This window comes from Misgurnus anguillicaudatus, chromosome 24 (genome assembly GCF_027580225.2).
Source record: "Misgurnus anguillicaudatus chromosome 24, ASM2758022v2, whole genome shotgun sequence".
In the NCBI taxonomy this organism is placed as follows: Eukaryota; Metazoa; Chordata; class Actinopteri; order Cypriniformes; family Cobitidae; genus Misgurnus; species Misgurnus anguillicaudatus.
In genome coordinates, this window is record NC_073360.2 from 28,215,001 (window position 1) to 28,242,224 (window position 27,224).

The 27,224-nt window shown below is 38.2% G+C and overlaps 1 protein-coding gene across 1 annotated transcript in view; it reads right to left on the reverse strand.

Moving 5' to 3' along the window:
* Positions 1-27,224, reverse strand: part of nbeab (neurobeachin b) — a 359,639-nt gene that overhangs the window by 192,603 nt on the left and 139,812 nt on the right. The window contains exons 14-29 of the mRNA XM_055196954.2: positions 23,933-24,012; positions 22,972-23,034; positions 20,681-20,778; positions 20,202-20,294; positions 19,250-19,358; positions 16,246-16,327; positions 15,858-15,981; positions 12,491-12,683; positions 11,360-12,304; positions 9,877-10,094; positions 9,185-9,338; positions 8,258-8,438; positions 7,004-7,119; positions 4,595-4,702; positions 4,105-4,273; positions 2,795-3,230 (exon numbers count right to left, since the gene is read on the reverse strand). Of these exons, the coding sequence (XP_055052929.2) occupies positions 2,795-3,230; positions 4,105-4,273; positions 4,595-4,702; positions 7,004-7,119; positions 8,258-8,438; positions 9,185-9,338; positions 9,877-10,094; positions 11,360-12,304; positions 12,491-12,683; positions 15,858-15,981; positions 16,246-16,327; positions 19,250-19,358; positions 20,202-20,294; positions 20,681-20,778; positions 22,972-23,034; positions 23,933-24,012 (3,169 nt within the window). The remainder of the gene's footprint in view (positions 1-2,794; positions 3,231-4,104; positions 4,274-4,594; positions 4,703-7,003; positions 7,120-8,257; positions 8,439-9,184; positions 9,339-9,876; positions 10,095-11,359; positions 12,305-12,490; positions 12,684-15,857; positions 15,982-16,245; positions 16,328-19,249; positions 19,359-20,201; positions 20,295-20,680; positions 20,779-22,971; positions 23,035-23,932; positions 24,013-27,224) is intronic.

A 27,224-nucleotide genomic window follows, 5' to 3' on the forward strand; every position in this document is an offset into this window, starting at 1 on the left:
TATCTAAGTAACTGTACCTATCTACCTCTAAAATGTCTGCTTGTCAGTCTGTCTGTCAATCTATTCATCCGTCCGTTCGTCCGTCCGTCCATCCATCCATCCATCCATCCATCCATCCATCCATCTATCTATCTACTATCTACTGTACCTACATACCCATCAAATCTTTGTCTGTCTGTCTGTCTGTCTGCCTGTCTGTCTGTCTGTCTGTCTGTCTATCTACTTACTGTACCTACATACCTATAAAATCTTTGTTTATCTTATAGGATTTATGTCCATCCATCCATCCATCCATCCATCCATCCATCCATCCATCCATCCATCCATCTACAAAAATGTCTACATACCCATCAAATCTTTGTCTGTATGTTTGTCTACTTACTGTACCTACCTACCTACAAAATCTCGGTTTATCTGTCTGTCTGTCTGTCTGTCTGTCTGTCTGTCTATCTGTCTACTCATCTATCAGTCTGTCTGTCTGTCTGTCTGCCTGCCTGTCTGTCTGTCTGTCTGTCCATCTATCTATCTACCTACTATACCTACCTACCTATAAAATGCCTACATACTCATCAAATCTTTGTCTGTCTGTCTGTCTACTTACTGTACCTACCTACCTACAAAATCTCGGTTTATCTGTCTGTCTGTCTGTCTGTCTGTCTGTCTACTCATCTATCAGTCTGTCTGCCTGCTTGCCTGTCTGTCTGTCTGTCTGTCTGTCCATCTATCTATCTACCTACTATACCTACCTACCTATAAAATGCCTACATACTCATCAAATCTTTGTCTGTATGTTTGTCTACTTACTGTACCTACCTACCTACAAAATCTCGGTTTATCTGTCTGTCTGTCTGTCTGTCTGTCTGTCTGTCTATCTGTCTACTCATCTATCAGTCTGTCTGCCTGCCTGCCTGTCTGTCTGTCTGTCTGTCTGTCCATCTATCTATCTACCTACTATACCTACCTACCTATAAAATGTCTACATACTCATCAAATCTTTGTCTGTATGTCTGTCTACTTACTGTACCTACCTACCTACAAAATCTCGGTTTATCTGTCTGTCTGTTTGTCTGTCTGTTTGTCTACTCATCTATCTGTCTGTCTGTCTGTCTGTCTGTCTGTCCGCCTGCCTGCCTGTCTGTCTGTCTGTCTGTCTGTCTGCTGTACCTACCTACCCATAAAATCTCTGTCTGTCTGTCTGTCTGTCTGTCTGTCTGTCTGCCTATCTACTGTACCTACCTACCCATAAAATCTCTGTCTGCCTGTCTGTCTTGTCTATCTGTCTGTCTATTGTACCTACCTACCTATAGGATATCTGTCTGTCTGCTGTCTGTCTGTCTATCTACCTACTTTACCTAACTACCTAAAAAATATCTGTCTCTCTCTCTCTCTCTCTCTCTCTCTCTCTCTCTCTGTCTGTCTGTCTGTCTGTCTGTCTGTCTGTTCATCAATCAATCTGTTTGTCAGCTGGAAAACTATCTACCTATATATCTATCTATCTATCTATCTATCTATCTATCTATCTATCTATCTATCTATCTATCTATCTATCTACTCTATCTATCTATCTATCTATCTATCTATCTATCTATCTATCTATCTATCTATCGTACCTAACTACCTAAAAAAATATCTGTCTGTCTGTCCGTCAATCTACATATTGTACCCACCTACCTATAAAATCTCTGTCTGTCTGTCTGTCTATCCGTCGGTCTGTCTGTTTGTCTATCTACCTACCTACTCTACCGACTGTACCTACCTATATAATATCTGTCTGTCTGTCTGTCTGTCTCTCTATCTACCTACCTACCTATAAAATCTCTGTCTGTCTGTCTGTCTGTCTGTCTCTCTGTCTGTCTGTCTGTCTATCTACCTACTGCACCTACCAACTTATAGAATATATGTCTGTCTCTCTGTCTGTCTGTCTATTCATCTATCTATCTGTCTGTCTATTCATCTGTCTGTCTGTCTGTCTGTCTGTCTGTCTATCTACCTACTGTACCTACCAACCTATAAAATACATGTCTGTCTGCTTGTCTGTCTGTCAATCTATCCATCCTTCCGTCCGTCTCTCTGTCTATTTGTACCTACATAGCCATAAAATCTTTGTCTGTCTGTCTGTCTAACTACTGTACCTACCTATAAAATATCTGTTTATCTGTCTACCAACTGTACCTACCTATAGAATACATGTCTGTCTGTCTGTCGGTATGTCTGTTTGTCTGTCTGTCTATCCATCTATCTATCTATCTATCTATCTATCTATCTATCTATCTGTCTGTCTGTCTGTCTATCTATCTAAACTAAAGACTTCTTCTGGCCTCTAAATGTAAACAGCACAAAAATGCATTGCTGAGACATTTTTAAACATAGCAATTCCCTGTGATAGACAATACTGGGAATTTAAAGTGAGTTATGGCTTGCTTATGACTAAGACTTTCATAATGGCCATAGCTCAGGGAAAAGACTAATCCAGGTATTCATCATAGTTGACTGTGATGTATTGTGTAGCATTTTAAGGCATGGAAGGGATCACATACATGCAGCATAGGTCAATAAATTTTTAAGGCTCTTGTACATACACATCTGAAGTAAATGGGCTACTGTAGTGCTCTTGGTGACAAGAAACATTTGATCAAGCTAAAGCCAAATGACCTTTTTGCTTCACACCCATTTGAAACACATGCTGATAGATGGATATTGCTGCCACCTAGTGGATGTTCATATTATTACACTATTTTTCCAAAAGACCCACCCGCAATTATCTGATCGTTACAGTGTTGTGAGAAAACGTTACCTGTCAAAGGAATGAAATTGCATGGGTAACATAGCCTGGGTTTCTCTCTTCACAGCCAAGTGATCAGGGTAGGGCAGGGGATCCGGCCCACCGCTCTCTCCAGTCTCCACTGGAGCTGCCACCAGGCTCTTCAGGATCTCTCTGACATTGATGCCTTTGTTAGCCTGGCTGATGCTGGAGACAGATGAGGCAGGTTTGAGATGCGACACAGGCGGCGGCTCAATCAGGTTTTCCTGAGACTTAACCTCTGAGGACAGAGTGCACAGCAACCCGCTCATCCCATTCGGACCACCGATGCAGAGATCCAGGTCAGCCCCGTTCATCACGCTGGACACATGATCGTCACCCAGTCCCGAGTCAGAATGAGGGAGGGATGTCTCATGCCGTGTATCCTCTACGGCCTCCTTACGCCCCTCAGAGAGGGTTAAAGGGTTCACTGAGGGTCACAAATCATAATGCAGATAATGAATAGAAGTAAGTAGAATCTAATAGATAAAAGCAGACTTTCTTCTCAAAACCGTGCTTACGCTTCACCATAAACTTCAGTCCCCACAAACACAACTTCTGTTTTTAATCTCTTGTTTGTCCTGACCTAGTTGTTTTGCAGATGTTGAGCTTTTCTCATTACTATTCATCGTGTGGCCATAACAAGGTCAGCGGGGCCTGATTTAGCCACGGAGCACGTCTGGATGGCTATCTGGGTGCAGGCAATCATCTGCTACATGCTGTTAGGAAAAATCCCCACCCGTTGCCTTTTCCCCGGAAATTTATGAGAGTCTCGGACTCTATGATCCCATTCTCCTCTGGTGGATTGCCTTCCTAATGGGCTCTGACAGATGGGCTGAAAATAGCACCGCTGGTCCTGTGTCCCAATGTTCTTCCACTATACGTCTTTCTTTATATTCCATACTCTGTTTGTCTCTCTCGCTATCTCTTTTGCTTTCCCCGCTTCCTATAGTTTTGGTACACCCCCATTCTATCAAACTACTGCTCGTTCCTGCAGTTTGAGGCCAAATATGTTTTACACGCAGAGCCAGCTGTGATTTTCTTTACGATCTTTGCAGTTTATTAATGGGAGATAATTAGCATCGTTTATCAATTATGAATGATGATGGCGGTAATGAAGAGGAATGCGGGGACTCAGTTTTGAGTCAGGATAACGAAAAGGACATTGTGTGCAAAATAACACAGACTTGGTAATTAACTAATGGTATTACAAGAGATATTAATGCAAACTATTCAATTAAATGAAACAAAATAATTGTATTGAGCAGTCAGCAAATGTAAGATTAGCCTTTAAACTACAACACCTGTGCTGGTAGGCGAATTAAACTCCTGTCGAATGGCTCTTCCTGATTGGCTGATAGACCTGACCGTCTCACGCTGGGGCTCCAGGATGTCCCGGTACTTAGACACCATAAGGACGGAGATAAAATACACAACAGCAAGAGCCAGGAACTGAGCCTGCTTACTGTCATCCTGTGAAACGCAACACAAAAACATCAAGAGTCAAAATGTAACCAAAACATGATGTCAATGCAAAAATCTTTTATACTGTCATGTATCTTTTGGAATTTCATAGTTTTCTATATAAATTTCTCATAAAATGTGATCTGATCTTCATCTAAGTTAAGAGTAATGACAAACATATGTGTCTAAAAATAATGTATATATATAGGCAGAATTTGTAAAAATGCCTGCCTTACTGGGGCAACATCGACTGTTGTAACATATGTATTTGTACTTGTTTCAATATTCACACCATAGACATTTAAAAAAGACCACATGACATTCACTCACAACATCCCGGAAAACAGCCGCCCGCAGGCGATTGATGTCCACGTCCTGCAGAAGTCGATCTGGATCCTTGATCGGAGAAACATTGCTGGGGAAACTTTCTATGGTGGTCTAAAGCAGAAACAGCAGGAAATTTGAGCTCCTGTAACTAACACTTCACCAGTTCTCACATTCAGATCTCATTTGCACATTGAAATCACGAGCCCAGAACTAAATCACACACATTGTCTGAAAACTTTAACACCTTTCTTTACCACATAATTTTCCTACCACTGTCTTTGTTAAAGTCAGAAGTTTAAAATAAAAAAAATGTAAGACTTTTTCTTCTGTAGAATACAAAAGACGTTATTCTGGCTTTGTTTGGTTCTAAGCTAAACACTATATTGCTTCAAAAGGTTTACCTTGCATTGCATGTGTCATATGTCACCCTGTACCACAAAACCAGTTTGAAGCATAACCAGTCATTTTTAAATTGAGATGTATACATCATCCGATAGCTGAAAGCAATATTTGGTTGATACAACTCTTTGAAAATCTGGAATCTGAGGGTGCAAAAAATCTAAATATTAAGAAAATTGCCTTTAAAGTTGCTAAATGAAGTCCTTAGCAACACATATTACTAATGATAAATACATTTTTGATATAATTATGATAGGAAATGTATAAAAATCTTCATGGAACATGATCTTTATACAATAGTTACGATGTATTGTTGGCTATTGCTACACTGTAAAAAAAAATATGCAGCATTTTTGTCAAATCAACATACATTTTTAGGTTACTTTAATTAAAAAAGAAGCTAAAAAAATTCAACTTAATTTTAGAAGTTATGTCAACTTTTCACAGCCAAAACTTAAAAAAGTAGGTTGAATTGACTTCCAAAACCAAGCTGTTTTAACAAATTTTTTAAAATTGTGCAAATATACCCATGCGATTTATAACTGGTTTTGTGGTCCAGGGTCACATATAGACTCCTTTTGAAAAGCTTTTGTGGCGCTTGGCCTTTTTTGGCTTTAAAGCCCCGGCTCACCATCTGCTTTCATTGTATGAAGGAGTGGAGGATAAACATTATTCCACAAAAGAAAGTCATACAGTACATGATGATATGACAAAAATATGTGACCCTGGACCACAAAACGAGTCATAAGGGTAACTTTTTTTTGGAAATTGAGATTTATACATCATCTGAAAGTTGAATAAATAAGCTTGCATTGGTGTATGGTTTGTTATATTTGGCTGAGATACAACTATTTGAAAATCTGGAATTTGGGGGTGCAAAAATCTGAATATTGAGTAAATCGCATTTAAGTTTGTCCAGTGAAGTTTATCCAAATGATTTTTTTGATATATTTACTGTAAGAAATTTTAAAAATCTATTTATGGAACATGATGTTTACTTAAAGGTGTAGCGGAGGATTTTCTCGAATTTTAGAAAAGAACCGCCTTCTCCACTTTTTAAAAAAATGCAATTGCGCAACACTCCTGACTGACAACTAGGAGGACCAATAGTCTTGATGATTCACCCGGAAAAAGAAAATCCTCCGCTATACCTTTAATATCCTAATGATTTTTGGTATAAAAAAATTATAATTTTGACTCCTACAATGTATTGTTGGCTTTTGCTCCAAATATACCCATTTGACAAATCTTTTTGGGTTTGTGGTACAGGGTCACATACAGTATATGACTACGTGTTCATATGTGGGTGAAATATCCCTTCAAAAGCTTAATTTAAAAAGCAATTATAAGTAAGTAATAATTGACGATGGGCCGATGAATTATGTAAGGAATAATTGACAACGGGCCATTGAATTATAATAAAATAATGCACACCCAAGGTGCAACGCGGCACGACTCGAAGCGGAGTGTCGTTACACTGCGGGTGTGCATTATTTTCAAATAATTCAAAGGACCGGAGTCAATTATTCCTCTTATACCACGGTTACCACAAGCATTGCTCTGGTCCCTATTTTTAAGACATTTGACAAGTTAGGTGTGCGGTTATCAGAAATTAATGCATACCCACAGAACATTTCTCAGCCAATCAGAATACAGCAATCAACAGACCCGTGGTATAAAAAAATAATAATGCACACCCAAGATGGTAATGCAGCACAACGCGAAGCATTCGCTTATACCACTCTTACCACAAACATTGCTCTGGTGTCTATTTTTAAGACATTTGACAAGTTAGGTGTGCGGTTTACAGAAAAATAATCAACACCCTTGGAACATTTCTCAGCCAATCAGAATAAAGCATTCAACCGTGGTATAATAAGATATAAAAACATTTGCGTATAACACTAATAACAGTAAGCAAATTATAACAATATTTATAATAACAAGAATGATAGAAATTGTGTAGTTTCTGGAGGCAGTGCAACTTGTGTTGTAAATTGAAACTGTAGGCACCTTGTTGGTGGTAGCCACATTGTGCAGGCCTTCTTGAGATTTACTGCTGCACTTCAGATTTCTGTCTCTCTGACGCTGGCGACACTCTAAACAGTTTCTCACGGCCACACAACATACTGAAAAAGAAAGAAAAGTCAAGAGGGAGGAAGTGAAGAGAAGACAACATGAAAGGCAAGATAAAAAATACATAATACAGAAACAGCTACACGACTATTCTTTGACCTTAACCCTTAAAGGGGACATATCATGAAAATTTGACTTTTTCCATGTTTAAGTGCTATAATTGGGTGCTCAGTGTTTCTATTAACCTAAAAAATGTGAAAAAGAGAAACCCAGTAACTTTTTTTGGTAAACCATTCTCTGCAAGCATGTGAAAAAATACCTCATTGAAATCTGGCTCCCCTTGTGATGTCAGAAGGGGATAATACCGCCCCTTAATCTGCACTATCCTACCACGACATTGCCATTTGGTGCAGAGATCAGCTCATTTGCATTTTAAAGGACATGCTCAAAACCCACATATTTGCTCACACCTACAAAGTGGCCATTTTAACGTAATAATTTATTTATATGATATTTTAAGCTAGAACTTTACATACATACTCTGGGAAAACCAAAGACTTATTTGACATCTTTAAAATGTCTTGTGAAATGCCCCCTTTACATATTTGAAGAGCTTTTGCTCTTTTCTCGTCTGCAGTGCCTAAAATGATAACCAGAGAAAAAAAACATTCTTGCAAATGTATGCTAAAATTATATAATTGTGTTTCCTGTTATGGCCCTCAGAAATGCATTGCCATACAAACTCTCTCTCTCTCTCTCACCTACACATTATAGCAATTATAAGCACCTTTCTTTAACATAATGTCTCTCTATGTTCCATTAAATTAATGCAAGTCCATTTATTATGTTTAATAGTCCATTTCAATGAGAAAGTCTTTTGGAGTGTCCTCAAAATAAAGCAAATGTCAAGTCTTTTTACATTGCCAGGACATTTTTGCACCTACATATAATTGCCATCAACCATATATGTACGCACAGATCCCAAAAGCAATATTCGTGATGACCTGTCGCAGAGACCTCTTAAAGGTTTTCATGTTGCATTAATGATATTTACATTTACAGGGTATACATTTTATCAGTATGTGTGTTCCCTGGGATCAAACCCATGGCCTTTGCGCTGTTAATGCGCCTCTCTAGTTATAGAGCTACAGGGCAAATTTTGAGCTTTTAAAAAGTAAAGGTATCACACACCGAGCCTGAGGCACTGTCGCATGAGTCCTCCTGAAGACATGTTTTTCTCAGCCTCAATCTCAGTGAAATTGAGGGAACTGGCAAAGACCAGCACGTCCACCATCGCCATCAGTCGTGTGAGAAAGATCACGGCCGTCTCAGACGACATGCCCTGCGTCGCCTCAATGCCTTCCATTTCGGCCTGAAACACAAATAAAACGCTGTAGGCCTATCACACAATAACACAACGCACAGATTATTTCATTTCAGTCGGACGGCAAAGTCACTGCATTACGCTGAGCTTGAGTGATGCAACATTTATTAAATACACACAAAATGAACATTTAGTATGAGAATGGCGTATACTGGGTAAAACATGGCACAAAACAGCACATTGTGTGTGAACTAAGGGTAACTGCCATGCAAGCCTATACAGAAACAGAGCACTGAAACTGGACATTTAAGAGCATTACCAAAAAAAGTACAAACCTCTATAGCAAAATATTGATATCAAATACACCCATACCACGATATTGAACAAGTTGCCACTCTTATATTATATATCAAAGCCCATATTTGTTCTATTATTAGCAAATACAACAACTAATGGGTAAACAAAACTGTTGTTGTTTTGAAACACAAGTTCATTCTAGTTGTACAAGACCTTCATTTGCATTTAAGAGGCCATTTCTATGGAAATGTACAAAACAAAAGTGCAAACCAATTTTCGAGCCTAATGTTTATAAGCTATGAAAATGTATGATAGCATAAGCAAAGCAAACAATAATGAACCAAATGTGCTGATTTATTGGTACTAACCTTGGTATTCTTTGCACAAACAAGCAAATGAATCAAGCAAATGAGAAAACACGATTAAAACAGATTTTTGTTGAAGTAATACATATTGACCACCAGGTGTCAGTATTGTCAAACCTCAGGCACACTTACCTGAGGTGAGGTGGCTGCGGACAGTAGGGGCAGGATTCCTCCACAAGCGATGATGATGTTATCCACCATCTGTGAGATTAGGTGAATGGTGTTGTGCACAAAGATGATGTTCTCATTGCTGTTTGCGAAATCCATGACAGACTTGGTTGAATGACTGAGGGACGAAAACAGGCGATGGAAAATGTGCACTTTTACTTTGATATATATATACTATTCATCACTGCATTGTTTGTTGCCTATTTCAAATTAAAGGGGACATTTCACAAGACATTTTTAAAATGTAAAATAAATCTTTGGTGTCCCCAGAGTACGTATGTGAAGTTCTAGCTCAATATACCCCACACATAATTGATTATAGCATGCTAAAATTGCCACTTTGTGGGTGTGAGCAAAAATGTGCCATTTTTGGGTGTGTCCTTGAGCTGATCTCTGCACTAAATGGCAATGCTGTGGTTGGATAGTGCAGATTAAGGGGCTGTATTATCCCCTTCTGACATCACAAGGGGAGCCAGATTTTAATGAGCTATTTTTTTCACATGCTTGCAGAGAATGATTTTTCCAAAACTAAGTTACTGGGTTGATCTTCCTCACATTTTCTAGGTTAATAGTAGCACTGGGGACCCAATTATAGCACTTAAACATGGAAAAAGTCAGATTTTCATGGTCCCCTTTAAATAACTATAGCCACTGACCTTCTCCAGATGTGTACATCAGATTCAAGGGCGAAGAGGAGATCGGTAAGCAGGCGCTGGTGCATGGGGGACCACTTAAACTCTGGGATGCGAAACATGGTGGTCCGAGGACCGGGGCTGAACTGTCTCCGCTGCTCCTCGGTCATCGGCATGCCCCTGAAGCCCAGGTCGACCCCCAGATCTCGGTCCAAATGATTCCCAGAACGGCTGTGCAAACTCTAAAAGCAGAAGAGAATTAAACTCTTATGCCTGAATTACAAAAAAACAGTTTTATTGTAATAACCGTTCATGTAAATGTCAGACTGCCAGTTTACAATCTCAGTCATAAGGTAGCAAGATACCTCTCTAGACATTATTTGCTTTAATGTGTCGCTACTGCTAGTATTAGCACTCTGAAGTATTTTGGATGTTTTAAAGTAAAACACCACCGTTTTTTTTATATTTTACTATGTTCTTACCTCAACTTAGATGAATGAATACATACCTATATTTTTTCAATGTGTGCACTTAATCTTTGTACAGCGCCTCATGAATGTGTTAGCGTTTGCCTAGCCCCATTCATTCTTTAGGATCCAAACAGGGATGAATTTTTAAGTCGCCAAACACTTCCATGTTTTCCCTATTTAAAGACTGTTACATGAATATTTACACGAGTAAGTATGGTGGCACAAACTACATCTTTTGTTTGGATCCTAAGAAATGAATGGGGCTAGGCTAAATGCTAACACATTCATGAAGCGCTGTACAAAGATTAAAAGTGCACGCATTGAAAAAAATAGGCATGTATTAATTCATCTAAGTTGAGGTAAGAACATAGTAAAATATTGAAAAACTGTGGTGTTTTCCTTTAAGCAATATCATTAAAATTAATCATTTCAGATCACATTACAAAAAATCCAATACATGCCATTTATAAATACATACTGAATGGCACCCGCTATAACCTTGTGTTTTCCTCAGGTACAATAATAATTAACATTACAGGCTTCTGAATCTTAAGTTCTTGTGGCTTGAAATTCTTGACTTTTTGTGGAAAAAAATCTTTTTAGACGCTGGATAAATCTTTATAGATGAAAGTCAGTCATGGGAAAACGCAGGATACAGTGAGAGCCGTGACATGTCTTCGGGCAAGTTTTGTTTCAAGCCGGCTCTGCCAAACTGCAGAACGCATCATCCGATAAAGCTCTCAAAATATCACGCAGCACCTCAAAAGCTTGGCAGGCATAAAGATGTCAAAGACTAAAGCAGCTAGTGCACCATAAAGTCAACACAAAAGGGCTTTGAATTCAGTTTACATAAAGTTTTCAAAACGTTCAAAAGGCAAACGATGTGATTAGATGTACAATATAAAGAGCATACAGTACAGGTATGTGCGCATGCAGAAACGTCAAGGCCGAAGTGGGAAATACTGTAAGTAGGTCAAAAAAAAGCAAGAATATTATGCACACATGAATTGCCTTTCTCAAAAGCATGTAAGGCATACCTGTGTGGTAGCGGTGGTCTGAATCTTCTTTATTTCTTTGTCTGTTCCATCATCTGACTTCTCTGTGTCTGATGTTGTCCTGGTAACATCTGCTCCGCTCTTTGCCCCGAGAACCTCAGCCTCCAGCTCTACCGCCACCGGCTCCATCTGCCCCGGGCATTTCGACAGACTTTCCCCTTCGGGGACGCCAAAGCCACTCACAGCAGGCTGCAGCTTAAAGCTATCTTCATCCAAAGCTGTCGGGCCGGCGTCCAGCGTTTTAGAGTTCTTTGCCATGAGAGCCAGGAGCCCGAGGTCACTGGAGCCGGTGTGGACCTGAGGTTCGACTCCTGAGAGTGGAAACGCTTCGGATGATGCCATTTCAGGCAAGAGGTTTTCCCCCGGTGTGCCAAAAAGGAATGAGTTCTTGCTGGAAAGTGCATCTTTTTCATCAGCGAGGTTTATGAGAGGACCGGTGGTTTTGTCCTCTAGGCTGGTTTGAGGGACCAGGACACTGTTTACTGTACTGTTTAGTTTAGAGTACACGTCGTCTAAAAGACAATCCACGCCTCCGTTCTCGGTAACGCTCAGCGTCTCTGGCAGAAGGTCCATGTCGTCCATCTTCACCTCTATGGCTTCAACCTTCTCCGCTTTTATGTCCACCAAAAGATCGTGAACTTCCACGCGGACACCCGATACTGCGTTTTCCTCATCTAAACTCTTAGCTCCGGACAAGAGGTTCCGACAGGGATTTGTTGTCTCTGGCTCATCTGCTTCACTCTCAGGGGTTTGAGTTTGGGAATCTGGGTCGAGCTCCAGAGTGCCTTTGATGGCCGATGCCTGGGCAGAAAGCCCTGAGATGGTGCTGACAAGACCTTTCTTCCCTTTCTTAATATTTGCCTCTTCCTGACGCTGGTATTCCTCGTACATTTTGGCTAAATATTCCTTGTGAGCTTCATATGTCACCTGACAAACAGAACATTGACAGAACGTTTAGGAGTCTAATCTTGATGGCACAAAAATGTAACATTTAATGCACTGTCAAAATATGTCCTAATATGTAGGTACCAAATTGTACCTTTGAGGTACTAATATGCACTCTTTGATACCAATATGTACAAAGGTCTTAGCTGGTGAGAACTGGCTATTTACTTTGGAGTGGGCTATAGAGAGCGTATCCACCCATACACGCCAGCCGCCCCACTCGTGCTTGATAGCATGGTAGAGAAGAATACGAAAGATGTTGTAAACCATTTCGGTAATCTTCTGCTCTTCGGAGTTTTTAGGGTTAATGTAGCCAAGAGAGAACATCCAGTCCTGCCAGACTGAACACTGCAGCAGGCACCTGTCACACAAAACACCAGATGGATTAAACCGCTGCAACACCTTTTTCAACATCCTTAAACAACACTCAGAAGTGGCACCTAATTCACAAACCGACAAGTAACACGAAGCAATTTCAACCCGACCTCCGCTAGACTTTAGATCTATGAAGTAAGGTGAAGAATGACTGGCAGGTATTTAAATAACACCTGAAGCGCTTTGTTATTCGCTGTTGTTTCTTTCCCAGTGAATTGTGGGAAAATAAATGGATTTTTAGCTGAGGTGGAAGGTGTTTAGCTTGTTTCATGAAAACATTTGGGATTGTGATACTACAGCAAGGATGATTTCATCCAAACCGGTCCCTTGTGGGTCTTCAGCAGGGGGTCCGGGCCCCTTGAGGGTTCGTGGTGGTATTACAGGGGTCCTCCAAATGTGACCCGTGCTGGCAACATGAGTCGAGTGTAATTTTGAGCTACAGCTAAAAGAAAGTATAAATGTCAATTTTGGTTGGAATTTAGGTTTTAGTACATTAAGCCCTCATCTAGGGATCCCAATGCTCTAATAGTCATTAAATATCTAAAATTATCTTAATTTGTACATTTTAATTTGTACTGTCCTAAATGCTTAATTCAATACAAAGATGCATGTCCATCCACATGTGCGTGACATTTTGGTTTCGGTTTTAAAACATGCAGGAATTAGAAAATAGAGTGCAGTGCCCGGTTGCATTAAAGTCCTTAAGCTAAGAAACCCCTAAATATAAGGTTAAGGGTGCCCTTAATAAAAAATGGGTTGCAAGAAAAACCCTTAAGTGAACCTTAAGGCTGTCAATAAGTATTTACCCTTAAATGCTCAAGTATTACCTTAAGTTCTGCTATGCGTTGCAACAAAGTCCTTAAGTTACATTTTCCCTTAAAAACTTAAGGGACTATAACAGGTCCCTTAACCTCACACGCGATGGCTGATTTTATGGTTATTTAAGAAAATGAAGTACCAATGCGCATTTCTAACCATCGAAATAATCCCTAGAGAAAAAGATGCGTATTTATTAGGAGATTAGCGGTTTGATCGTCCGTCAATCTAAAGTGTTTCCAGTTTGAATTACTTTGAGGTTTTATACACGCAGCACTTTACAGTCTGTTATTTGCGATGTTTCATTGTACACAAATCCGCCGTCTGTTGAGCTGCATGCGTTGATTTGTTACCGCTGTGAGATTTTGTAACCATAGCAACCGCGTCTCCGCTGCCGTGTTTTGGCAGAGACTACCGTAAAATACTTAGTATAAACACTTAGGTAAGGGTGACAGTTAAGACCTTTGTTGCAACGCTCTTACATAAATCCCTTACCTCAGGGATTTTTTCTCCCTCAGGGAAACCCTCACTTAAGGAGTTTCATGCAACCGGGCACAGGACTTGCTTAATATTAAAAGAGTTATTAAGAGCGACAAGACTAGAAAATGATCTTCCTCACGCTGACTGACAGATCCGAACCATGCATTAATGCGCGAACACATATACACAGTTTAAAAATATCTGTTTTTACAAGAATTCATGTAGATATGATCTGTTTTATCTTAAAAGCGGGGTACATGATCTCTGAAAGCCAATGTTGATATTTGAAATCACCTAAACAAACACATCCCTACCCCAATAAAATCTGGACTTTCTTTTGATAGACCCGCCCCACACATATGCAACCCAGGCAACAATGTTGGTTAGTATATTAGATCCTTGCATTACAGTAGATCAAACAATAAAAGAAAGAAAAAAGTTGAACATTAATTTTTCCTATAGTATTGTTTCTTTTTTTGTGTGTGCTGCAATCTACGGTATTAGTTTTACCGGTGATTTTAAGATATGGGCGTGGTGGTTTTGCTTTTGAACCTTCAAAAATCTTGAACTAAATTTTTCTTAAAGAGGACATGTCATGAAAATCTGACTTTTTTCATGTTTTATCCAGCTCCTCTAGAGTTAAACATTTTATATTTACCGTTTTTGCAATCCATTCAGCTGATCTCCGGGTCTGGCACTAGCACTTTTAGCATAGCTTAGCACAATCCATTGAATCTGATTAGACCATTAGCAGCACGCTAAAAATAACCAAAGAGTTTCGATATTTTTTCTAAAACTTGACTCTTCTGTAGTTACATTGTGTACTAAGACCGATGGAAAATTTAAAGTTGCGATTTTTTAGGCGAATATGGCTAGGAACTATATTCTCATTCTGGCGTAATAATCAAGGACTTTGTTGCTGTAACATGACTGCAGCAGGCGTAGTGATATTACACATTGCTCGAAAATAGCCCCCTTGGTTACTTTCAATAGCAGGGGACTATTTTCAGGTGCTGCGTAATATCATTGCGCCTCCTGCAGTCATGTTACGGCAGCAAAGTCCTTGATTATTACGCCAGAATGAGAGTATAGTTCATAGCCATATTCGCCTAGAAAATCGCAACTTTTCATTTTCTGTCTGTCTTAGTACACAACGTAACTACAGAAGAGTCAAATTTTAAATAGAAAAAATATCGAAACTCTTTGGTTATTTATGAGCGCGATGCCAATGGTCCAATAAGTCTGAATGGATTATGCCAAGCTATGCCAAAAGCGGCAGCGTCAGACCCGAAGATCAGCTGAATGGACTCCAAAACGGCAAAAATCAATTGTTTAACTCTACGGGAGCTGGAAAATGAGCATATTTTCAAAAAAGTGAAGTGTCCCTTTAAATTATGCATCTAACTAAAATGCATAATAAAAAATTTAAACATTACAACAACAATACATTAGGGAAATGAAGCTGGAGTTAATTAGAAATATCACAACTCTTAGTTACATGTCACTTCAGAGTCTAACAGCATTGTGATTTCATGACAGAAATGATAACTAATAATAAAAGTGAGATTTGAGCACTTGCTGGGTGCCAGACTAATTTCTGGAGTTTCGATGGCACTGACCTACAGTAAATCTGTACAGAAAAAAATGAATATATGAATCAACGTGTTTGGTTAAAACATCTGCTGTGAGAAAAACATGCTGGGAATCTGAGAATTATATAGCATCATGTTTGGCATTCATTAAACGCAACAACAAGGGAGAACGACGTCACTCTTTATTCTGCTAGGTTTTACGATTGGTTTAGCAGGCGGTTAATTGCTGTTGTAAGGAAGGAGTGAAAGAGGAAGAGACAGAAGCTCCCCACCGTCTGTTCTCCCGGCTGTTGCTGAAGAGTTTGATCATGTCTGAGAGGAACAGACGCCGCACCTCCATCAGGTCTGCGCTGGGTGTTGAGTTCTTCAACAGTGTGGCCACCACCTTAAGAATCACTGAGGACAACCAACAGAAGCACATATCTTTATAATACAGCCAATCAAAACTGATTTTTAATTTTTTCCTTGAAATTGGGATAAATAATCAATGAGATAAGCGTGCAGTAAACATTTCAACAGTGTTCCTATAGCTCATTAGTAAAGCCCTGCGTTAACAGCTAAAATGGGGTACTGATAAAATGTAAAACCCTGTAATATCAGTGAAAATCTACACAGTTCAGCAGCATGGTACTTGGTTTATGATTTGAGAGATGTTTTTACTTGGGTTCTGGATCTTCACTGTGGAATCGGGCTCAGGATGAGGCTTATGGACGACCTGTGTGCACACCTGCTCTGTCAGAATCTAGACAGAAAACAGATTAGATACGGCTCATGAACACATGCACAGATATATCATACCGTACATCACAAAGGCTCATTCATCTGAAAAATCATAAAAACAGATTAAGCTTTAATTCATGAAGATGTTTAGGTCACAGGTGACCGAACGTAAAGTCGAACTAGTAACAAGGACTGCAAAGAAAGAATTGCAGAATTACATTATTTCCCATACGGCAAAAAAAAAAAAAAAAAATTCTCTGGCCATAAACATATTTTAAATGTATGCTAAATACATTTTGTAGAATGTTAAGCTCAATTGAATATATTTTTGAATTCGGAAATATATTTTTATTTTAACCTTTATATATCAACATATATTTCAAAATGTATTCCAAGGGCAAGCAATACATTTCTAATTTTACATCCCATATGACAAAAATGTATTTTTTGCCTAAATATATTTTAAATCTATGCTAAATACAAGTTAATTTTATAAGTTAAGTATATTTTTAAAGTTGAATTTGAATATATTTAATTTGAACCTTTATCAACATATATTTCAAAATGTATTTCAAGGGCAAGCAAATATATTTCTAATTTTACATCCCGTATGGCAAAAACATTTTTGTTTGCCTAAATATATTTTGAATATATGCAAAATACGGGTTTATTTTATAATAATAATAACTCCTTGAAGAACAATAGGGTCCTCACACCCCGGTGTGCTCGCGCCCTAATAAAGTATATTTTTAAGTTGAAAATATTTTTCATTTGAACCTTTGTAAATGGCTCGTTGTGTTTACAGGCTCGGGATAAATAATCAATGAGATAAGCGTGCAGTAAACATTTCAACAGTGTTCCTATAGCTCATTAGTAAAGCTGGAACACCAAAATGGAATACCAAAGCTGGAATACCAAATACCAAAATATATATCAAATATATACAAATATTTTCCTAATGCTTTAAAAATTATTTATATTTTTATATTATATTTTAAAATATACAAAAATGGCCAAAAAATATATCTGTGAAAAATATATTTTTGTAAACATATTCCAAAATATATTTCTGTAAATATACTTTTTGGCCATTTTTTGTATATTTTGAAATATATTTAAATATATTTTAAAGTGTATATGCTGCAAAAAACAAATGTCTTCGTTTTTGTCTTGATTTACAGTATAATATACTGTAGATTTTCTTGAAAAGCAAAACGACCCAAGATAATAAAATCATGTCTTTTACTCTGAAAATTTGTTTAATTCAAGTGAGTTTATTTTTTAAACAAGTAAATATATCTGCCAGTGGGAATAGATGGATAGTTTAAACTCGGGTACGACAAGCATGTAGACTGTACGATGATGACACAAAGCTTCGGCGGCTGTGTCACACGTTAGCGCAGTGCTTCTCAATTATTTTCTGTCACACCCCCCCTAGGAAGAAGTAAACATTTCGCGCCCCCCCAACTCTCCGCCGCGACTGTAAATAGTATAATTTGTCTATAAAACGACACATCTGCAAAGCATTGTATCCTTATTAACAATAAAGAAAACACAAAAAAAGAAATATCAATCAACTTACAACAAAGAGTAACTTTATTAACATTGTTTTTAAGTCTGTAACAGAAAATACTTAAAATGCATCAATTTGTCTGAAATAAAAAAATCAATCCTTATTTACAGTATATTTTTTGACCATTTGATACTGAAAAATTAAATTAAATATAATCAATAAATAATAATAAAAAACTCAAGCGGCTTATCAGCGTGTTTGGGGTGTAATGTCTTTAGGTGACGGTGCAAAAAAATCACTTCCTGAAAAAGTATTTTCCCCTGGGTCTCACGCGCCCCCCCTGGTGTCGCTTCGAGCCCCCCCTGGGGGTCCCGCCCCACTATTTGAGAAGCACTGCGTTAGCGCAACGTCACCAGCATGCGCTAGTGGTAAACAAATACCAGTACACAGGTTGTAGCAGCAAACAAACTGTGCGTTTATCATGCTGAATTTCTGACAATGTCAGAAAACTATTGTAGGCTATTTTTGGATGCAAGATGGTAAAAACTGCCTTCTTTGAACCTGTCTCACTGCACGACATAGGACCACCGACGAAGAGCGGCGATCACAGAAATCGCGACGTTTGTTTCACGATGGCAAGTTTTTTGCCTGGGGCAGCCAAAAATCCTACAGTGTATCCTGGGCTTTAGATATTTATGTTGAAAAATAAATAAAATAATAAGACTTTCATCTTTTGCAGTAAGCTATGAGATATCTCAGCTTGTTTTGCTTCAACAGTGGCTATATATTTAAAGGGCACAAATTATGCAAAATTAACTTTTACAAGGTGTTTGTACATAAATGTGTGTTGCCAGTACAACACTACAATGAAAAAAAATCCACCCACTCTTGTTTTAGTCTTATTAGACATGCCGTTTTGATTCTTTTGTTAATGTGAGGTCACACTGATAAAGCCCCGCCCACAGCCACTGACTGACTGGTTAACTTTACCCAAAAGCTTTTCTAAATGTGCACATTTTAACTCACTGTCTCTTGGTAAGGGAGTGACGAGTTTAAGCTCGTTTGCTTTCAAAAGGGTACACACATGAAAAAGCTTTTTTGCTCCCACCCAAAAAAAGGTATCTCGGACAGGCTATAATAAATGATCTGTGGGGTATTTTGAACTGAAAGTTCACAGACACATGCTATACACACACCTGTGACTTACATGACATATTGTAGAAATGGCTGTAATATGTGGCCTTTAAAATATATGATTATAGCATTCAAACAATTCAGAAACAAATTAAGGACACAAATGTACATACAAATACATCATTATTCTGCAGATGTTGTGCAGTAATACACACAGTAACTATGTAAACAGGTGCTTTGCATCACAGCTGTGACCATAATTAACACCCAGAAGTGGATCTATCAGTTTTATATTACCTCATATAATGTGTTGTACGTCGTAATAGACAGCGTGTTGGAGTGCAGCATGAGTCGCTCCCCGAGAAGTGTGAAGAGACTGTTCGTGTGCATGATTTCCACCTTCCTCCTGTGAAAACACACACACACAAACAGAATAAAGCTAGACAAGTAACTTTTATACGCCTCACCTCATACAGATAGCAGGATCAGGTGACTGAGCTTGACACCTTTCGCGAGGCGTCAGGTACCTACAGCTTTACACGCAGTAGTGATATATACCGCAGGCTCTGTTACAAACAGGTACCAGAAGTGCTGAAGCTTTTACAATCTTAAACTGTGCAGAAACGCATCACGCTGAGATGCTGTCAGAACGCTATGTATGTGTCCTAACTGTAGTTCTGCATGAAAGCAGATACGGACCGTACATCGAAATGACAAATCACGCGGCTATGAATGTGTTTTAAAACGCCTCGGCATGCAGAAAGCTAGTCGGCCGTTGGAGGATACGCTAATGGTGACAAAAAGCAAATGTGCTTTTATGCACGCTCCAGGCTAACTGCAGAACAACTCTGCAAATGTCAATGAGCTACTAAAGTTCTGACGATAACTGTGATGGCCTTGGGGACAAGACTTTATGTTTCTGTTTGTGTAAGGGATATTACACCATATTCATAGACTTCATACTCATATATAGCAAATATATCATTGCTGCTGCTATAATGCTGCTGTTTGTCTCTTTCATGCACACATTAGTATCTGCAGAGAGGCATAGCTGTACAGTATGTAGCTTAGCGTGGGTATCTTCTCTTTCATGAGATATACAAAGACACCTCAGGAGATAATACTTCAAACAGGAAGAAGAACTCATTTTCATAAAAAAAAGGATTGTCCTTATGTGACCCCAAAGCTCACATTGTCAAGAAAAATATACCAAAACTTGAACTCTTGGAAGAGAAGCTGATATACTCACTTGTGGCCTAAGTGTTTGAGGAAATAAGCCAAGACCTTCAGAGCTTGAACTCGGATACTTTCACATTTGGAAGCCAGCAGTTTGTACACAACTCTGGAAAGAGAATAATGAACGAAAACGAATCCATCAGTTCATTTAACAATGTGTCTTGATGCTAATTTTTCTATAAATTATATTTGCTAAAACAAATTTGTGCCTAAACAGCCACGAATATGTTCTTCAGAGTCATATCAGAAAAAAGAAAATAGCTCCATCAAAGCCATCTATATTTCATTGGCTTGACACGCAGGGTGTGGACTGATCCCACTCGTCAAAAAAAATAAATAAATATGGAAATATCAGCGCAATTCCTGTGTCGGGTCTTCTGAATAATTCATGATTGTATCATGTAGGCAAACTCTTTCATGGAAGACAAGATGAAATGTGACCCTGAAGTAAGTGTGTGCGGGATAAGCGTCTTTGTTCAGATCACATCTCACCGGATGCCGTTTCTCTGGTCAAAGGCAGGGATCATGGAAGTAGGGTGCTCGGACATGAGGGCCACCAGGAGCTGAAGAACATCATGGAGGTTCTCGTCCTGGATGCAATAAAACAAGCACATATATAGTGTTGGATATATGTCAGGGATTATGGGAGGTTCTCTAGCTAAGACCCCTCCATCATTATAGGGTCGCTGTGATTTCACGAAGTAAGATGTGATCCTGAATCAACATTTTTTGTTGGTCCTGGACCAAAGAAACTCCAAATTAGCCTTAACTCAAACCCTAACCCTCAAATTAGTGTGAAATTAGGGTGGGCAAATTTTTCTTACTCGAGGTCCACATCAGGTTTTGAAATTAAGGTGACGGGCCGCATATGACAAATGTACCTTTTTTATTACAAATCAACACTTAGATACTACTGTGCACTGTACTATAGACTTTAAAGGTGACATAGAATGATTGAACGGGGTATTTATCCTTGTTCTGTGATGTGACACGTAGACAAAAAAAAATTGTTTGGGTCTGTAATGCCTTAGAAGCTTCCTAAAAACCTCTCTCAGATAGCTCTATTAGGGTGGGAGATTTTAAACAAGTGGTTTTGCACCTATTGGGCTCCCCTACTGGCTTAACTTGCAATCTCATTACTGATTGGCTGACTTTGCTGCCACTCAAAAATGTAGCCAACTATTTTAAAGTGGAGGGGCAGTTCGATGCCTGTGATGTCATAAGCATCAGTTTTTCAGATTGGGCTGTTTTCTGGCTGACATTTCTAAAAGAGGAATTTCTATGAGACTGAGATGTTTAGCATGTTTAGCACTTTTTGTATGTTTGTGAATGTGGGTAGACTACCATTATTCAACAAAGACAAGGTAAAAATGTTTTTTCATTCTCTGTCCCCTTTAATCTTCACCCTACTTTCATATTAAAAAAAACTTTATATATAAAAAACTGTATATGACTGGATACATACATTTTTACAGTTATCACCGTAAGGAAGATTAAACGTTGTTTTATTTCTTGTTTAATATAAGCATGTTTGTCATTGTAGGACTTTACCGGTTTTAGGAAGTTTTTTTACATACTGCTGGTGCTCTTTGTCGTTCTATGACATGAAATAAAAAGCTAAAGTCTCTCATTCTCTGTGCATGTGCATTTAGCAGATACCCAGGATCGCCGCCACCGTGTCTTCTCATACGCTGCATGGTGTTTAGGATCTCTTGATTTTAAATGATAAATGAAACTTGTTGCTGTATTTTTGGGGGTCTTTCTTGTACACTTTAAAATGCTTTTACCAACATGTTTGCTGCATTTGTGCGCCTCAAAGGTTGCTGAACATTCGGTGCATCTCTAGTTTTTGGTATTTAAAATGTCAATCCTCCTTGAAAACAACACATACCAGCTCTGTCTGATGTTGGCGAAGTATTTTGCTGTACATTATGTTTTAAATGTGCAATGTTTAGTGTTCAGGGTTTATCTTTCTATTTTGTAGCTGTTGTGCATGATCATCCAGTCAAGTTTTTCAGTGCTGGACATGGATGGTATTGCATTAAATGAGTAATTCTGGACCAAACTCCTACACTGTTTAATATAATTATAAACTATATGCTTCGCGGGGCGGATAAAAGTGCTTGGTCCTAGTTTGCCCTCCTCTGCCCTTACCCAACCCTAAATCTAAATCCAACAATCTGTCAATTTCTTCAGAAAACAGTGAGGTGCACTTAAAAGTTTACATTTATTTCAGACAGAAATCTTTTAGATTAGTTTATTGGGACAAATAATGGAGAGGATCGCTTTGTGTCAGCACAGCACAAGAATTTTAAATTTATGTAGTACATCGACTTTAATAAAACCAGGGGGCACCCTAATTTATCAATGCATATAAGAGGTCCACCCCAGCCCCCCTCAATTATCTTATTCATTCAAGAACCATCTGCATTTGATATACCATAACTAATGTTAAAATGATTATACTATTATTGAGAAGCCAAACAGAAGATCACTCCGGGCCGGATCAGCACAAGATCTGGTGCAGATCTGGCCCCGAAGTTGCCTATTCTTTAAACAATATAAGTTTGTCATGGGTTCAACTTTCAGTGCACACACATAAGGGCTTTTCACACCTGAAATTGTTAACCCTGGATTATTCTAAAACCAGGTTTAACGGAATCCTGTTTTTTCTGTTAAGTGCAGTGTGAAAAGGCATATAGTGATATAAATGTATAACTTGAATGCACTGTAAGTCACTTTGCATAAAAGTCTGCCAAATGAATAAATGTAGATGTACTTACCTCATGCATGGTCAGCAAATAGTTAAGTATACTCTGAAGCTCATCTTCCTTAACCCCTCGATCCTGACGAATTAAACAAAAGAAATAAGTCAGCAAATGATTTAGTGCAAGAAAATGCTGAGCAGCGCTATTTCACCAAACGCTGCAAGCTCTCCCTGTTAAACACCAGCTAAACCATCCTGCTATTGCCACCAGCATTGAGGCAACTTATGATGAATTATTATAAAAATGAGAAGAAAACAAACAAGCAGATAAAAATCAGCGAGGCTGTTTGTATTTGCTCAAATCACTGTTCACAGCGAATTTGGGTCCTGACTTTTACAAGCTGTCTTTTCTTATTAGGAAAGCAGCGTGAACTGTCTGCTTTGAGCGGTGCTGATAAACGCACACATTTACTGAGAGCACAGGCGCTTCCAGCTAATTGTAGTTTGCTTGCGCTTGGCCGGCTGACAGATTTCTCGATATGTTAGTGGTGCTGTGAACAAGTTTACGCCCCTTTGTACGGTCCTGTTAGGAAATTGTAAACAGCTGGGGCCAGTGAAGAGAGAGGTAAAACCTGCCAAACGCAACAGCCACCAGCTCTGTTGTTCTCTGTACTTTGATAAGTCAATATCTTTATGACCGACACAAGTTAACATCACATTTAGACATTATATTGATGTTACAGGTGCTTCATTTTCAGGCAGCTGAAGATGTCCATCATCAAAATGTTAAGATAAAATTATCAGGAACATTAACATTTTAAATTCTTAAAAATAAAGGTTTCAAAAATGGTCCCATGGTGTCTGTGTGATCTCATAAAAAACCTTTAACATCTTGTTTAGATTAAACGGTTCTTGCCATGAATATAGCCATAGATGCTGGAAATAAATAAATGATCATCTTGACACAAATACTGTAGTTAAACTACATGGAAAAACTGTCAAACTAGGGAGGGTAGATGGAGCAAGAGGCATCTAACCTTAAGGATGAGTTGTTTGAGGAAGAGCAGCATGAAGGCTCTGAGAGACGTGATCTCTTTTTGTGAGGGCCGGGGACCGTCTGTAAACACACAAGGCACAGAAGGCTGTTAGTACTATCGTACATAATACTGCCGTAAATATACAGCACCAAAGTTGAAGTGGCATGCTCTTAGTCAATAGTGATCAGCAGCGGTACAGAGGTCAATGTCCTCTAAGAAGACAGACCAAGATCTTATTACAGACAACTACAGAGATTAACAAGGTACTGTACAGTCCACACTCTTAAAAAATCAAAGTGCTACAAAGGTTCTTAAAGGACCAATATTATGCAAAACCCACGTTTACAAGATGTTTGGACATAAAGGGCCAGATTTTAACGATCTAAGCACATTGTCTAAAGCGCACAGTCTAAACGGGTGTGTCCGATTCCACTTTTGCTAATATAACGATGGGAAAAATGGTTTGTGCGTCAAGCGCACGGACTACAAGGGGTGTTCCTATTCTCGTAATGAGTAATGGGTGTGTTTTGGGCATAACATGCAATAAACCAATGAGGGTCTCAGCTCTCATCCCCTTTAAAGCAAGTTGCGCTGGCACCATGCCGATTTCCTATTTAGATGTCGGAATTTGTCAACTGAAAAACTAAGCGGAGGAAGAAGACCACCAGCCAGTTTAAGAATGATATTAAAAAATGTCATTGTTTTCATTTTTGTCTCGATTTTTTTTATTAAAACCTTTAAAGTCGTTTTCTTTCAGTCATGGAAGTAAAAATAGCAGGCTTTTAATTGCTGTAAATAAATGGATAGCCTACATTGGCCATTCCCAAACTGTGGTCGGTAGACCACTAGTGGTCCGTGAGGGAACTGCAGGTGGTCCGTGTAAAGGCAAAATAAAATATAAAAGAATATATTTATTAAGAATTTTTTTTTTTAAGAAAATGTTTTAAGAATCTGTTGTACTGATATGATGACCAGTTATAGTTTTAATGCTAGTTAGCCTATTTAGAGGTGCAGATAAATTCAGGACTTTGTGCAGACATATTTTATTATGAGTAGTATGAGGTGGTCCGCGAAAATTCTTGATTACAAATAGTGGTCCACACACACAAAAAGTTTGAAAACTCCTGGCCTACATGATCTGTGTTTACAAATATGCAAGAAAATATTAATATTACATCTGTACAAATGGGCATAATGTTGGCTCTTTAAAAGGTGCCAAAGAATGCATTTAAATAATATGTTAAATATATTCTTTGATATTTACATGGAAGGTATACAACTTTTTAAATGGCAGAATTAGCCAGAAATGTTTTTACATGTCCATTTACAACTTCAGGATTTGTCCTTTGAATGAAATGGCCATATTTGTAAGGGTCATGAATAATAATATTGAGCTCTGCTCTGATTGCTTTGCTCTGAGGCTCATGCCAGTAGCTCACATTAGAAAAGAGACCTTAATATGTTTGAGCCTGTATCAGACGAAAAAACAGATGTTGAGGAACAACTAATTGTTTGGAGATTGTTAATTCACGTTTCTGGGTTTTTTTAGTTTGGACCTGCAAAACATAAATCTAAAGTCAATAGTACAACTTCAGCCTAAATGCTAGCATATAGCATTAATTAGGATAAAGGGCTAACTCAGCAGTCACAACTTTGTTTTTAGCATTTTAACATCTTTGTAATTAATTTAATGTGTAATTTAATGTTTTGGGCGTACATCTCGACTGTGACGTCACAGTCGGTGTTATGTTGAGGTTGGCCTGTTTTCCAGCAGTATTTTGCATGCATGAGGTTTACATTAAAATGAGAAAACAGATGCGTTTAAGGCTCACGATATGTCATTACCATGTACAGAGCTCTTATTATTCATCCATGCTAGGTAAATACAGTTTTTTATTTTATGGCACCTTTAAAAGAACCATTTCTTTCTTATCTTTTTATAGTCCTAAGAACCGTTCTCCACTACAAAGAACCTTTTGTGAAACAGAAAGTTAACAGATGTTAAAGGTTCTTTGGAGAATCATACAGCCAAAAATGGTTTTTCTATGGCATCATGTAGGAGCTTTAATTTTAAAAGTGCATTTCAGTAAAACCTGCCATACTTCACATCATCCCAGAGCTGTTTTACTTTAACAGTGTGTATCTGATCATGTCCAAAGGTGCGTGACAGCCTTTCATTTATCGCTTTATCACAGACAGCCTGAACATTGATATAAAATGAAGCACAAACTGATTACCTGCCATATTCACAGATTCATCTCTGGAGGATTTATCATCGCAACTCGTTCATTACGACGCTGTCTGAAACGATTAACTATATGTGATTTTAGATGTCTTTCTTTCTGTACTCATATGACAGTTGCATCTGGCAAATTTATAAAAGTGACAAAAAAGTGTCTGTAAATTTATTAAGTGTCAGTTTCATTTATGAAGTCTGGTGGAACATGTTTATAAGCAATTTGCTGTATTTTTCTATTTATTAAAAACCTTTCAGTTTCTATTTCTCCATGTGCCTCAAAATAAATGTAGCAACAAGTCCAGTTGCTTATGACTCAATTCTGCAGTATATGTACTGTCGGAGAGGTAAGAGAAAAGCAAAATTTACCTGATTTTAACATTTTCTATATATTTATAAGAGAAGTTTAAACATTCAGGTGGGGATAAAGCTTTTAAAAAACTTAAATATATATATAAAAAAAGTAATATAGTTTAAAAATATAGAGGGGATGAGGAAATATATTTATAGCTAGCTATTATTGTTTTTAACAAAAGCAAAAATATATATATCGTTTTACTGCACAGAAAGGTTACTCAACTTGTAAAAAATGGCCTTCTAATCAACTCAATACTTGGTTATTTGTCTCTCTCAGCGACAAACAACAAAAATCAAACTAAAATGGATTAATCCACAGCTCACATTCATCTGAACTGCCAATTACAGTATTAAAACTCAACTTAAACAAGTAATTTAATTAGTAAACAGCACAACTGAAACCTGAAGAGAATTTAAGCTACCGGATATAAATCAATGCCAAGTTTATCTCCGAATTAGGCAGAACCGCAAAAAAATGTATTTTTAATGAATTTGCTTGCCTGATCTCATTAAAAGACCACAGTCCTGATTAAAGAAAAACTACACAGATCAATAAAATGACTGAGATCTCTTTTACTTAATAACACTTCTTCCTTGCCATTAAATTGAATCGAAATATAAACGCTCACTTCGGACGCTGTCTCTTATTTGCCAAGAGTAATGAATCTGGGCTTGGGCCAAACAGGTAATCAATACATA